The sequence below is a fragment of the Erinaceus europaeus genome, chromosome 4 (genome assembly GCF_950295315.1).
Source record: "Erinaceus europaeus chromosome 4, mEriEur2.1, whole genome shotgun sequence".
Taxonomy (NCBI): domain Eukaryota; kingdom Metazoa; phylum Chordata; class Mammalia; order Eulipotyphla; family Erinaceidae; genus Erinaceus; species Erinaceus europaeus.
The window spans coordinates 135521362-135533385 of NC_080165.1; the positions used below are offsets into that span (position 1 = coordinate 135521362).

Here is a 12024-nt window from a genome sequence, read left to right on the forward strand (position 1 = left end):
TGTAGTTAAATAGCTAAAGTAAGGGTTAATGGGTAAAAGTTAGTAAATTTCACATAGGCAAAAGTTAGTGAGCTCTCATATATACTCAGAGGTTAGCTAGAAGAGAGCCCTCGTAGTGTGTGTTTACTTTACAGCAGAGGATTTCTTTAGGTAGACAGTTTGCTAGATATTAGAAACGTATTATTTAGTTAGACCCATCCAAGAATGGGTTAAGAGGAAGAGCTGTTAGACTAATCTCCAGAAAAGATATGCTAACCTACACAGATAGCCGAAACAAAGAATAATGTTTGAAGTGATTTCAGTCACACCAAGACCACACAGATGGTCAAAACTTAGGGCAGGGTAGGCTATCTCAAGACCAAAGAAACTTTCATGGAGAACCTGTAATGATAATAATGTCTATAATGATAACAATGTCTGGAGTTATTTTTATTGTTAATAAAAATAATCTTACATGATGTCATCTGTATTCCTGTGAATTGTTTAAATAATAAACCTCTGCAGACAGAGGCCAGAGATGCCACTCTCCTGCACTTGAAGCAGCTGGCGTGTCTCTTCACCTCCGACTCTCCCCCCACTTCAGGATGTACCCTAGTAATTATGACCAGGGCTGGCTCCGGCAACTGTTGTTGCTGGATAGGACAGCAAGAAATCGAGAGAGGAAGGGAAGACAGAGAGGGAGAGAGAAAGACAGTCACCTGCAGACCTGCTTCAGTGCTTGTCAAGCGACCCCCCTGCAAGTGGGGAGCCGGGGACTCAAACCAGGATCCTTACGCTGGTCCTTGCACTTCACGCCATGTGCACTTAACCCACTACCACGGGCTCCCAACGGAGAAAATTTCAGTGCTGTGTTTGTTCTATCTACCTACCTACCCACATACCTACCTAGCTGAAAAAGTCAGTCTGTAGTAGTGAAGCCCCAGTGACAAATTATGTATGTTTGTGATACACACACATAATTGGAGGCTATAGGATGCAAGTAGGTAGAAAACACTTCATATAGTTTCTCTCTCTCTCTCTCTTTCTTTCTTTTTATTGGGGGAATTAATGGTTTACAGTCAACAGTAAAATAGAGTAGTTTGTACATATGTGACATTTCGTAGTTTTCCACATAACAATTCAGCCTCTTCTAGATCCTCCTCTGCCATCATGTTCCAGGATCTGAACCCTCCCCTCACCCCAGAGTCTTTTACTTTGGTGCAATACACCAAACCCAGTCCAGGTTCTGCTTAGTATTTGCTTATTTTTCAACTTCTTTTTTATTATTAGTGATTTAATAATAATCGACAAGATTGTGGGATAAGAGGGATACAATTCCAAACAATTCCCATCACCAGAGTGCTGTGTCCTATTCCCTCTACTACAAGGCTTCCTATTTTTTACCCCTCTGGAGTATGGACCAAAGAAAGATCTTTATGGAGTGCAGAGGGTGGGAGGTCTGGCTTCTGTAATAGCTTCCCCTCTGGACATGGGCATTGACAGGTAGGTCCATGCTCCCAGCCTGTTTCTATCTTTTCCTAGTGGGGTAGAGCTCCAGGGAGGTGGGGTTCCAGGACACATTGGTGAGGTCGTCTGCCCAGGGAAGATTTTTTTCTTCTTCTTCTTCTTCTCCTTCTCCTTCTCCTTCTCCTTCTCCTTCTCCTTCTCCTTCTCCTTCTCCTTCTCCTTCTCCTTCTTCTTCTTCTTCTTCTTCTTTCATTGCCACCAGGGTTATCACTGGGAACTGGTTCCCTGATGCCATTTTTTCCTCCTCCTTCCACCTTTCTTTTATTTGATAAGACAGAGAGAAATTGAGAGAGGAGAGGGAGAAAGGAAGAGAGAAAGATAGATACCTGCAGACCTGCGCCTTGTTGAGAGCACATGTGCAAAGCACCACCACCCGGCCCCTCACACATAATTTTTTTAAGGTGTTTTGATTCAGGTCCAAGAATTGGTTAGTACATTTTAGTATCTAGGTGCTACTTAACAGTCATTTTAAGTAAGGACTAAACTTCTCAGGTCGGTTTTAATAAATTCTCTTCAGTTAATTATATTTCACATAATTTATGTGATATTTCATAAGCCCATTACACCAACTCCCAGGCTGTATTTATTTATCTATTTATTTATTTAATTTTGCCTCCAGGGTTATTGCTGGGGCTCGGTGCCTATACTATGAACCCACTGATCCTGGAGGCCATTTTTTTTCCTTTTGTTGCCCTTGTTGTTATTACTGTAGTTGTTGGATAGGACAGAGAGAAATTGAGAGAGGAGGGGAAGACAGAGAGGGGGAGAGAAAGATAGACACCTGCAGATCTGCTCCACTACTTGTGAAGCAACCCCCTTGCAGGTGGGGAGCTGGGGCTTGAACCCGCATCCTTATGCCTGTCCCTGTGTTTTGTGCCATGTGCACTTAACCCGCTGTCCTACTGTCCAGCCACCCCCTCCCCCCGCCCAGCTGTTTTTTAAGGTATTTAGCCTTTCTTTCTTTCTTTCTTTCTTTCTTTCTTTCTTTCTTTCTTTCTTTTCTTTTTTTGCCACCAGGGTTATCACTGGGGCTTAGTGCCTGCATGATTCTAGGGACTTTTTTCTTCTTCTTTCCTTTAGGCAGAGAATGAGAGACAAAAAGAGGGAGAGGGAAAGAAATAGGAAGAGAGAGAGGGAGAGAGAGAGGGAGAGGGAGAGGGTGAGAGAGCTGTACAGCACAGTATAGCTCCACTGTTCCTGAAATCTTTCGTTGCCAGTGCTCACGTGTTGCCCAAGGTCTCAAACCCGTATCCTCATGTCTTGCAACATGCACCCTCTACCGGCTGAGCCACCTTCTAGTCCTTGGTATTTTATAGACTTCATTTATGTTTGCCACCAGAGTTATTGCTGGGGCTCGCTGTCTACACGATGAATCTGCTGCCATTTTTTCCCCTTTCTTAAAAAAAAATTATTTTATTTGATAAGATAGAAATTGAGAGAAGAGATAGATACCCGCAGTACTGCTTCACCACTCATGAAGCTTCCCCCTGAAAGTGGGGGCTGGTAATGTGTGTGCTCCACTAGATATCACCAGCCAGTCCCTGGTATTTTATAATCTTTAAAGTAATATTATGTGGGGATCAGGAAAATAGCGTAGTGACAGCATAAAGGATTTGCATGCAAGAGGTACCAAAGCAAGTTAAACCCATGGCACCAACAATAGCCAGAACTGGGCAGTTATGTGGAAGTGTTTGGTAAAACATTTCAGGTCAGCAATAAACTCCCAGAAATACTAGGTCTGGACTCACTTATAAATAAGTGGAACGTAGTGGACAATTAATATTACTATATTCCAATGTTTAATTGAAACATTAATTACTCAATTGCATCTACTTTGGTAAATTTAACACTCTTATTTACTGTTTCATTCTTTATGGATGTATTTCATCTAGATTTTGACACTGACTTTTATACTATTTTCACTATAGTCTATTTAATATCTGTAAGTCTTGGAATTCAAATAATTAAAAAACTACCAAGTTATCAACTCCTATTAACTGAAATTCCACTGGAATAAACACTTTACATATATCTCATATTGTCTTCATGACAGTGTGTAAATTACATTTTATTTTGTTCATCTCACATGTGAAGGTATTATATCTCAGAGAAGTCAATTGCACTGCTCACACTGAACAGCTAGTAAGTGGCACAACTGAGATTCGAGTCCAGATCTGTCCCTTTGTATCTAATAGTTTATTATCTATATTTTATTATTTGCTTATTTATTTATTATTGGATAAAGACAGAAATTGAGAGGAGCAGTGGAGATAGGAAAAGAGATAGAGAGAGACACCTGCAGCCCTGCTTTGCCACTTGTGAAGCTTTCTCCCCTGCAACTGGAGACCAGGGGCTTGAACCTGGGTCCGTGCGTACTGTAATGTGTGTGCTTAATGAGGTACACCACAATCTGACCCCTGTTTAATAAATGTTATTGTTGAGGGTTTGCAGAGAAATAGAGCTTACCGGAAGAGATTTAGTTTTTTTTTTCATTGCCAGTGATTTCACCACTCCAGAATAACCTTTTCAAATAGAGACAGAGGGAAGGATAACATAGTACTGAAGATTCCTCCAGTACAGTGTGGGCTAGGCTCAAATGTGGATCTCAGACATGACAAAGCTGGTTCACTATTCAGGCGAGCTACCTTGTTGGCCTACTATCTCCTGTGATTATGGAAGATTAAAAAGTCTGCAATTGGAGTTCCAGGAGAGCTGGTAATAGTACAATTATCAATCTAAGTCCTAGGGCATGAGAGCCAGAAGAGCTGACGGTGTAAATATCATGGGAGAAGAATGGTGCTGTAGCTTACGTACCCATGATGTAAAAGGAACAAATGTCTCTTTCCTTCATGTTTTGGGTCTTAGGATCTCAAATGATGCACTTCCTTACCAGAGAGAGCAATCTATCTGCCTATGTCCGCTAACTTAAACCTTAATATCATCCAGAAATACCCTCACAAACATATCCGGGGATAGTAAGACTGGGCACCAATTGGCCTAGTGCAGCTGACAAATCACTGCTCAGCTCTGGCTTATGCTGGCGCAGGGTTTTGAATCTGGGACTTTGGGACCTCAGGCATCAAAGTCTGTAATAGGGGGTCGGGTGGTAGCACCGCTGGTCAAGCACCATGGTGCAAAGCACAAAGACTGGTGCAAGGATCCCGGTTCAAGCCCCTGGCTCCCCACCTGTAGGGGGTCACTTCACGAGCGGTGAAGCAGGTCTACAGGTGTCTGTCTTTCTCTCCCCCTCTCAGTCTTCCCCTCCTCTCTCCATTTCTCTCTGTCCTAATCAACAACAACGACAGCAATAACCAGAACAATGATTTAAAAAAGCTACAAGGGCAATAAAAGGGAAAAAATAGCCTCTAGGAGCAGTGGATTTGTGGTGCAGGCACTGAGCCCCAGCAATAAGCCTGGAGGCAAAAAAAAAATCTGTAATAATTTTTCTTTCCTCCAGAGTCATCGCTGGGGCTAGGTGCCTGCACTATGAATCCACTGTTCCTGGAGGCCATTTTTCTCATTTTGTTGCCCTAGTTCTTATTGTCATTGTTGTTACTGTTATTGTTGTTATTGTTGCTGTTGTGGTCGGATAGGACAAAGAGAAATGGAGAGAGGAGTGGAAGACCGAGAGAGGGAGAAAAAGATAGACACCTACAGACCTGTTTCATCATGTGTGAAGCGACCCCTGCAGGTGGGGAGTCAGGGGCTTGAACCAGGATCCTTACACCTGTCCTTGCGCTTCGGGCCATGTGCACTTATAATAATAATTTTACAGTCACTTTTTGATGTGAAATTTCTGATGTCTGTTATTCCAGAATTGTCTGGAAAATTGTAAATTAAGCTGTGAAATGGCATGAAAAATTGTTTCTCTGTCATGTCCTCTAGTATCTGCACTGCTTCCCTCACTAGAAGTCTCAATAATACTATGGTGCTTTTTCTGTATCATTTTTTCCCCTAAATCCTTCTCAGTAGATACTTCTCTGAGCCTTTATTTACTTTATTTAATTTTTTTTCCAGATAGAGGCTGAGAGACAGAAAGGGAGACTGGCAGAGGAAAGACACCACAACAGCACTCCAGATGGAGCTAAGCTGCACATGAATCTCTCTCTCTCTTTGGGTATGTATACCCATGCTGTGGTGGGGGCTTCAACCCAGGTTCCCAGTGCAGAGTAAAATTTGTGCTCCACCAGGTGAGCTGTGGATTTCCTGAGCCTCATCACCTGTGGTGCTCTGCAGTGGAGTTTTATTTAAAAAAAAAAAGTTAAAACTCAGTTTTTCTAACGAGTTTAAAAAAACTAAATACAAATATGTATAATTAAAAATGTCCAGGGGCTGGGTGGTGTTGCACGGGGTTAAGTGCACTTAGTACTAAGCTCAAGGACCTGAGTTTGAGCCCCTGCTCCCTACCTGCAGGAGGTCTGATCACTTCACAAGTGGTGAAGCAAGTCTATAGGTATCCATCTTTCCCTCTTTCTGTCTCCCTGTCCTCTCTCAATTTATTTGTCCTATCGAATAAAATGGGGGGAGGAAGCTGTGGGGAGTGGTGGATTCGTCATGCAGGCACCAAGCTCCATCAATAACCCTGGAGGCAAAAAAAAAAAAAAAAATCTTTCTTGCATTATCCTAAAATTCACATTCCATATATCTGTAAATCTCCAGTGTGTTTACATTCCAAAAAAACTAAGGAAACAGACAGTAGTGACATCACTATCAGATATATTCTGAGCTGGCTTGAACCGAGAACTATAGGGGTTTGCTCACTTTTTTTTTGCTCAGTGTTGTGTAAGTATTTTAATGTTGACACACACACATACATATTATTTATCTTTACTTATTTATTGAATAGAGGCAGCCAGAAATTGAGAGGAAGGGAGAAATAGGGAGGGAGAGAGACAGACACCTGCAGTACTGTTTCACCACTTGTCAAGCTTTTCCCCTGCAGGTGGGGACTGGGGGCTTGAACTCAGGTCTTTGGGCATTATAACATGCATTCAAACAGATACACCACCACGCAGCCGCAACAGTGACATTTTCAATGTAATGTAAAATATTTTAATCAGTGTTAACAGCTAACCGTTGCTTCTGCTTTGCAGAATTTATTTATCACAGGAGCACATTTTTTTTTTGTCAGAATGTTTCATGCCCATGGGTATTAGGTAGCAGAAACTCCTTTTCGACCAAGACTTAACCTGAGAAGAAACCATATATAAAATTCAAACTACCAGAATTAATATTTGACATTATATTTCTTCTAGTAAAGCGATAAATTTGTATACCTGTTTGAATTGCCGTGTGTGTATGTGTGTGTGTGTGTGTGTGTAGCTGTAAATAGGAAAACCACATTTTGCTACTTCTTTTTTTTTTTTAAGTATTTTATTTATTTTATTTTTGAGAGAGATGCAGAGAGAGAAAGACACAGAGAGAAACACCAGAGCACTGCTCAGCTCTGGCTTATGGTGGTGCGGGGGATTGAACCTGGCATTTCGGAGCCTCAGGTATGAGAGTCTCTTTGCATAATTATTACGCTATCTACCCACCCCGCCGCCCACATTTTGCTACTTCTATTAAAAGTGAAGAGGGAGAACATAAGGTGGAAAGCAGGGCTGTGGGTGGGGTAAAGCAAGAAACTCTGGGGAAGCACAGGAACAGCGGCGGGATTAAAGGGGTCTGGGGTCCTAGTTTGGAGGTGAGTATATTGCAGACGCCATGATGCGCAGCTGGGAGATGAAGCCCATGCGTAGACAATTGGGCTGTAATCATTAACCTCCAAATGAAATGGAAAAACAAACAAACAAAAAAGAAGATGAAATATTGTCCAATTCCTTTATGTATTCTGCTCAAAATACATAAACATTTGCAAAACAATTTAAAATAATCATTTTATTCTTAAAATGAAATTTCCTTCTCATCTGCTGCTGCTTCATTTTTGTTTTTAAATTGCCACCTGGGTTACCGCTGGGGCTCGGTGACAGCACAACGAAATCCATCGCTCCCCACGGCCATTTTTTTTTTTTTTTTTGATAGGACAGAGAAGAGGGGAAGATGGAGAAAGGAGAAAGAGACACATCTGCAGACCTGATTCAATCCTGTCCTTGCGCATGATAGCGTGTGCTCAACCCAGCGCGCCACCGCCCTCCTCTGCTCGCATTTTTTAAAATCACTAGTCAGCTCTGAAACACTTGACCAAAAAAATCAAGCTCTGTTCATCTCCACTCTTTGCTAATCTCCATTAATCCGTGATTGGTTAGTGCACTTTACTGCACGTAAACCCTCTGAACTAAATGATCCGATTAGACAATAACCAATTTTTATTTATTTTGAGACACTATCTTGGCTGGCTTAGCAATTCATCTCGAGCTTTAGAGATTCGCATAAATATCGTTCCCACATGCTCATCAGAGCTTGGGCTGCATCGATTTATGTAAGCCAAATTTCTACAGATGAAATTTAAAATCCCTTGCAGCCAAGACAAAGGAATAGCCTGGGCTTCACTAGCGCCATCTATCACACGGTTCAGTGAGTTCTCGCGCGATCACTCACGCTCGCCCTGACGTCATCGGTTGCCATGGCAGCGCCCGCGGGAGGAAAAGCAAGGGCGACGCGAGGGGGCGGAGCCCAGACAGCATCTGCAGAGGACGAGGGACGCGGTCCTCCTGCAGGTCTGACTTCTCCCCCCCAAATAAAAAAATTAAAAAATTAAGAAAAAAAAAATGAGCGGCCAGAACGAAGATGACAACCACCCTCCAGGCGCTGAAGCCGAAGCCGAAGTCGAAACCGGCGGCTTGGTTCCTCCCGACCCTGCCCCTGACCATCCAGACCTGAAGCCGAACCAGCGCGAGGAAGCCCAGGTGAAGCCAGAGATGGCGGACGCAGGTGAGAGCAGCGTGGGGGCTGCGGCGGAGGGCGGTGCACCCCGGGCCTTCCCCGAATGCGGCTTTGCGCTCCGCTTCCGAGTTCCCGGCAGCCGCAGCCGTGTGGTGATCCGAGCCGGGAAGCCGAAAGAGGCTCCGGGTCCCAACCAGAGCCTGGAAGCGGCTTCTGCCCCCAGCCAGGAAAATGGCTGTCAGCGTCGCAGCCCCTCTGCGGAGAAGGCGCCGGAAGCGTGTGGCGCAGAGGCTTTGGGGTCGCAGCTAGTGCCTGGGGCGAAGGCCAAGGACATGGCTGCGAAAAAGGGGTCGGCCGCGGCGGCTGCAGAAGCAGAGGGAGGAGCTGAGGAGGCGGTGGAGGAAAAGAAGGGGGCGCCCAAGGAAAAGAAAGTGGGCGGAGGAGGAGGAGGAGGAGGGAAAGAGGAGTCAAGGCCCAGGGGTCCGAGGATCAATAACTGCATGGATTCGCTGGAGGCCATCGATCAGGAGCTGTCCAACGTCAATGCCCAGGCTGACAGGGCCTTTCTCCAGCTGGAGCGTAAATTTGGTCGCATGAGAAGGCTCCATATGCAGCGCAGAAGTTTCATTATCCAGAATATCCCAGGTTTCTGGGTCACTGCCTTCCGAAACCACCCCCAGCTCTCACCTATGATCAGCGGCCTAGATGAAGACATGATGAGGTACATGATCAATCTGGAAGTGGAGGAGCTGAAACACCCCCGAGCAGGCTGCAAATTCAAGTTCATCTTTCAGAGCAACCCCTACTTCCGAAATGAGGGGCTGGTCAAGGAGTATGAGCGCAGGTCCTCCGGCCGGGTGGTGTCTATTTCCACTCCAATCCGCTGGCACCGGGGCCAAGACCCCCAGGCCCATATCCACAGAAACCGAGAAGGAAACACAATCCCTAGTTTCTTCAACTGGTTCGCAGATCACAGCCTCCTGGAGTTCGACAGGATCGCTGAGATCATCAAATCAGAATTGTGGCCCAACCCGCTGCAGTATTACCTGATGGGTGAAGGGCCTCGCAGAGGAATTCGAGACCCAGCAAGACAGCCGGTGGAGAGCCCCAGGTCCTTCAGATTCCAGTCTGGCTAAATGCTGCACCTTTGAGACGCCTCCTGCACAAGTCTCCTGACCCCCTTCTCCCCCCCCCCCCCACCTATGCTTGCTGATAGCATGCACTCTTCCATCTGCTTCCTCTTCACACTCATTTTGTCCTCCGCTTTTCAACCTTCATCTAAGTCTTCAACAGTCACTTGTGAGCTTGTAACTGATTCTGCCTGCGCTGTTCTTCCGCTGGACCTTCGTGCTGTTCGGCTCCCTATTACGTGTCCAGACTGTACGACTTCCCGCCGCTTCTATGCCAAGTACATTGTGCTGTAGATACGCACTTGCCTTCCTTTGCATGCCTTGGACTCTGTGACTGTGGTCTTGGTCTCCTCTGTTTTTCTTCAGTGGTTCTCTGCCACAATGAAGCTTGAACTATCTGTGCAAAGAACTAACTGGTCCTTACACTTGATGTGGTGGTGTTCTTTGAGTTTCTTCTCTGCAAGATGAAGCTAACATAGATGATGCTGGCCATCAAGCCACACTGAACATTTCAAGCTACCATTAACTGAATTCTAACTGCCTTCGGGGACCTGTGCTTTTGACTCTGATGGTTATGTGGCAATGCAGGTGGTGGTTGAGTGGCTGCTAGGCATGAGTCCCGTAACATTTGAGAGGTGTTCTGTACTGTCATGTTGGTGTTAATGCCTTTGGTCATTCAGCATGGTGACCAGGGGACTGGTAAGTATCAAGGTCTGTGCTGTGTTCCACCCAGATCCGCTCTCAGTCTTTGGATGTATTTTGCATAGGTACCAGAAGCAGCCTCCTCAGGAACCATCTGTGAATAGAAGATCTCAGGTGGGACACAGGAGCTACTACTCCTGCCTCAAATGATAAACTGTCTTTCTTTTGCTCCTTCTACTCCCTCACTCCTGACCTCCTTTTCTACCAAGCAGTCATTTCTCACACAGAGCAAAATCGGCATAGGCTTTTTGTTTAAATCATTCTGTTCTTGACTGTATCTGAAGGGAGACCTGCAGATTACCCTCTTCGTGTGGGCAGTGTTATTTTAGGCCAATTTTGATAGAGTCCTTTCCCTCTTTCCATACCCTGAAACCTGTGAGTTTCTAGAGTTTTAGTTTGACAAACTGGGAAGAGAAACACATAAATCTTACAGTAAGACAGATCAGTAGATTTATCCCAAGGCAGTGTTTCGTGGGTCAGCCTTGTCCTCCCTGCTGTTTTATTACCACTCTGCTGTACCAGGGGTCTTCAGCCTGCTGCCTGGCCCCTTGACTCAGCTCTTAGCTTCCCTATTTTATTCTCTGCTTTTGTATTTTTCTCCTATCAAATGCAGAAACACATTGCAGTCTGGTCTGCACTGCAGGAGAAACCAAGCCTTCCCCGTAAGGAACAAGGAATTTGGGGAGTCTGAATTTGCAGGGCAAGTTCCAGTAGGTAGTCTGTAGTTACTGCCAGGCATATCTTGTGGAGATGTGTAGTGGTGGTAGTGACCATCCACCCTTTTGTCTTTTTTAATACCTGGACCTAAGATCCTGTAAGGCTAGAGAGGCCTGGATTGCAGAACAGCAGGGGTGTGTGTGTGTGGGGGGGGTGCTAGCAGGAGGATGGGAAAACTGAAAGCCCAGAAACAAATGAGCCGGGCTTGGAGTGGCTGGGCTTGGAAAACTAGGCAGGAAAAACTCAAACCAGGAGGGAAGCCCCTGAAGCTTTTCCTAGGAGATGGCAGAATGAAAGTGGTTGATATTTAAAGAGGATTCTTGGAGGATGATTTTCCTCCAGTTTTCCCTAACTTCTTGTGAATCCAACAGTAGATTTTTGTACACAGATGTACAAGTCAGGATGTTTTCTCTCAATTATCCTAGAATTAACCCTTATTAAACTGTGTTCAAGTAAAGCCTATTTTTTCCCTTTTCCATCTTTGCTTGCTGGCAAAATTTGCTTGCTGTTTTTTGCTTGTAATTGAGAATGTGTGCAAAATATTTAACTTATTTCCTGTATGGTATGAAACCTGTGATTATTAATATATCAGCTTGTTCCGGTCTCTCTTTACATATAGCTTAAATCTTAGAAGCATAATTTGAATAATGTGACATTTGAAGAATATGAAACTTTGCATATTGTTGCTGTCTCGTGAAGGTAATCTCAAAAAGAAAAACATGTCTGTTGTCTTACGTAATATTTCTTGCCCCTAGTATTAATGTTGATATTTTACCTTCCCAACTAATATCAGTACTTGTAGAATTGCTGTCAAAGTAAACAGTTGTTAGTACTTTATCTTCTCTTAATATGCTCAAAGGAGAAATAAAACCTGTCACTCTGCTGTATTTCTTGTTTTCACCCAAATAAATAAATAAATGGATAAAATAAATTCTGCTTCTGTTGTCTAAACCTATGGAAGGCTGGAGAATCATTTAAGTTACCAAAAGGTTATTTAGTAAGTATAGATCTCAAGATTAAAAATAACAAAGCAGTAGTTAACCCTACCTTTTAAGATTTTCTGCTTGTCAAAGGGAGGGTCAAGAAACCCAAATGTAAATGTCTATTCATTAATGCAGTTTTTCATAAACAACCAGGATAGTAT

General features: G+C 44.1%; 1 protein-coding gene across 1 annotated transcript; it reads left to right on the forward strand.

The window, feature by feature from the left end:
- Positions 1–8092: 8092 nt before the first annotated feature.
- Positions 8093–11811, forward strand: TSPYL4 (TSPY like 4). The gene has a single exon (XM_060190568.1). The coding sequence runs from the start codon at positions 8217–8219 to the stop codon at positions 9465–9467; it is 1251 nt and encodes a 416-aa protein (XP_060046551.1). The 5' UTR covers positions 8093–8216; the 3' UTR covers positions 9468–11811.
- The last annotated feature ends 213 nt before the right edge of the window (positions 11812–12024 follow it).

Coding starts and splice junctions, on each gene's coding strand:
- TSPYL4 (XM_060190568.1), top strand. CDS start 8,217: ATGAGCGGCCAGAACGAAGATGACAACCACCCTCCAGGCGCTGAAGCC.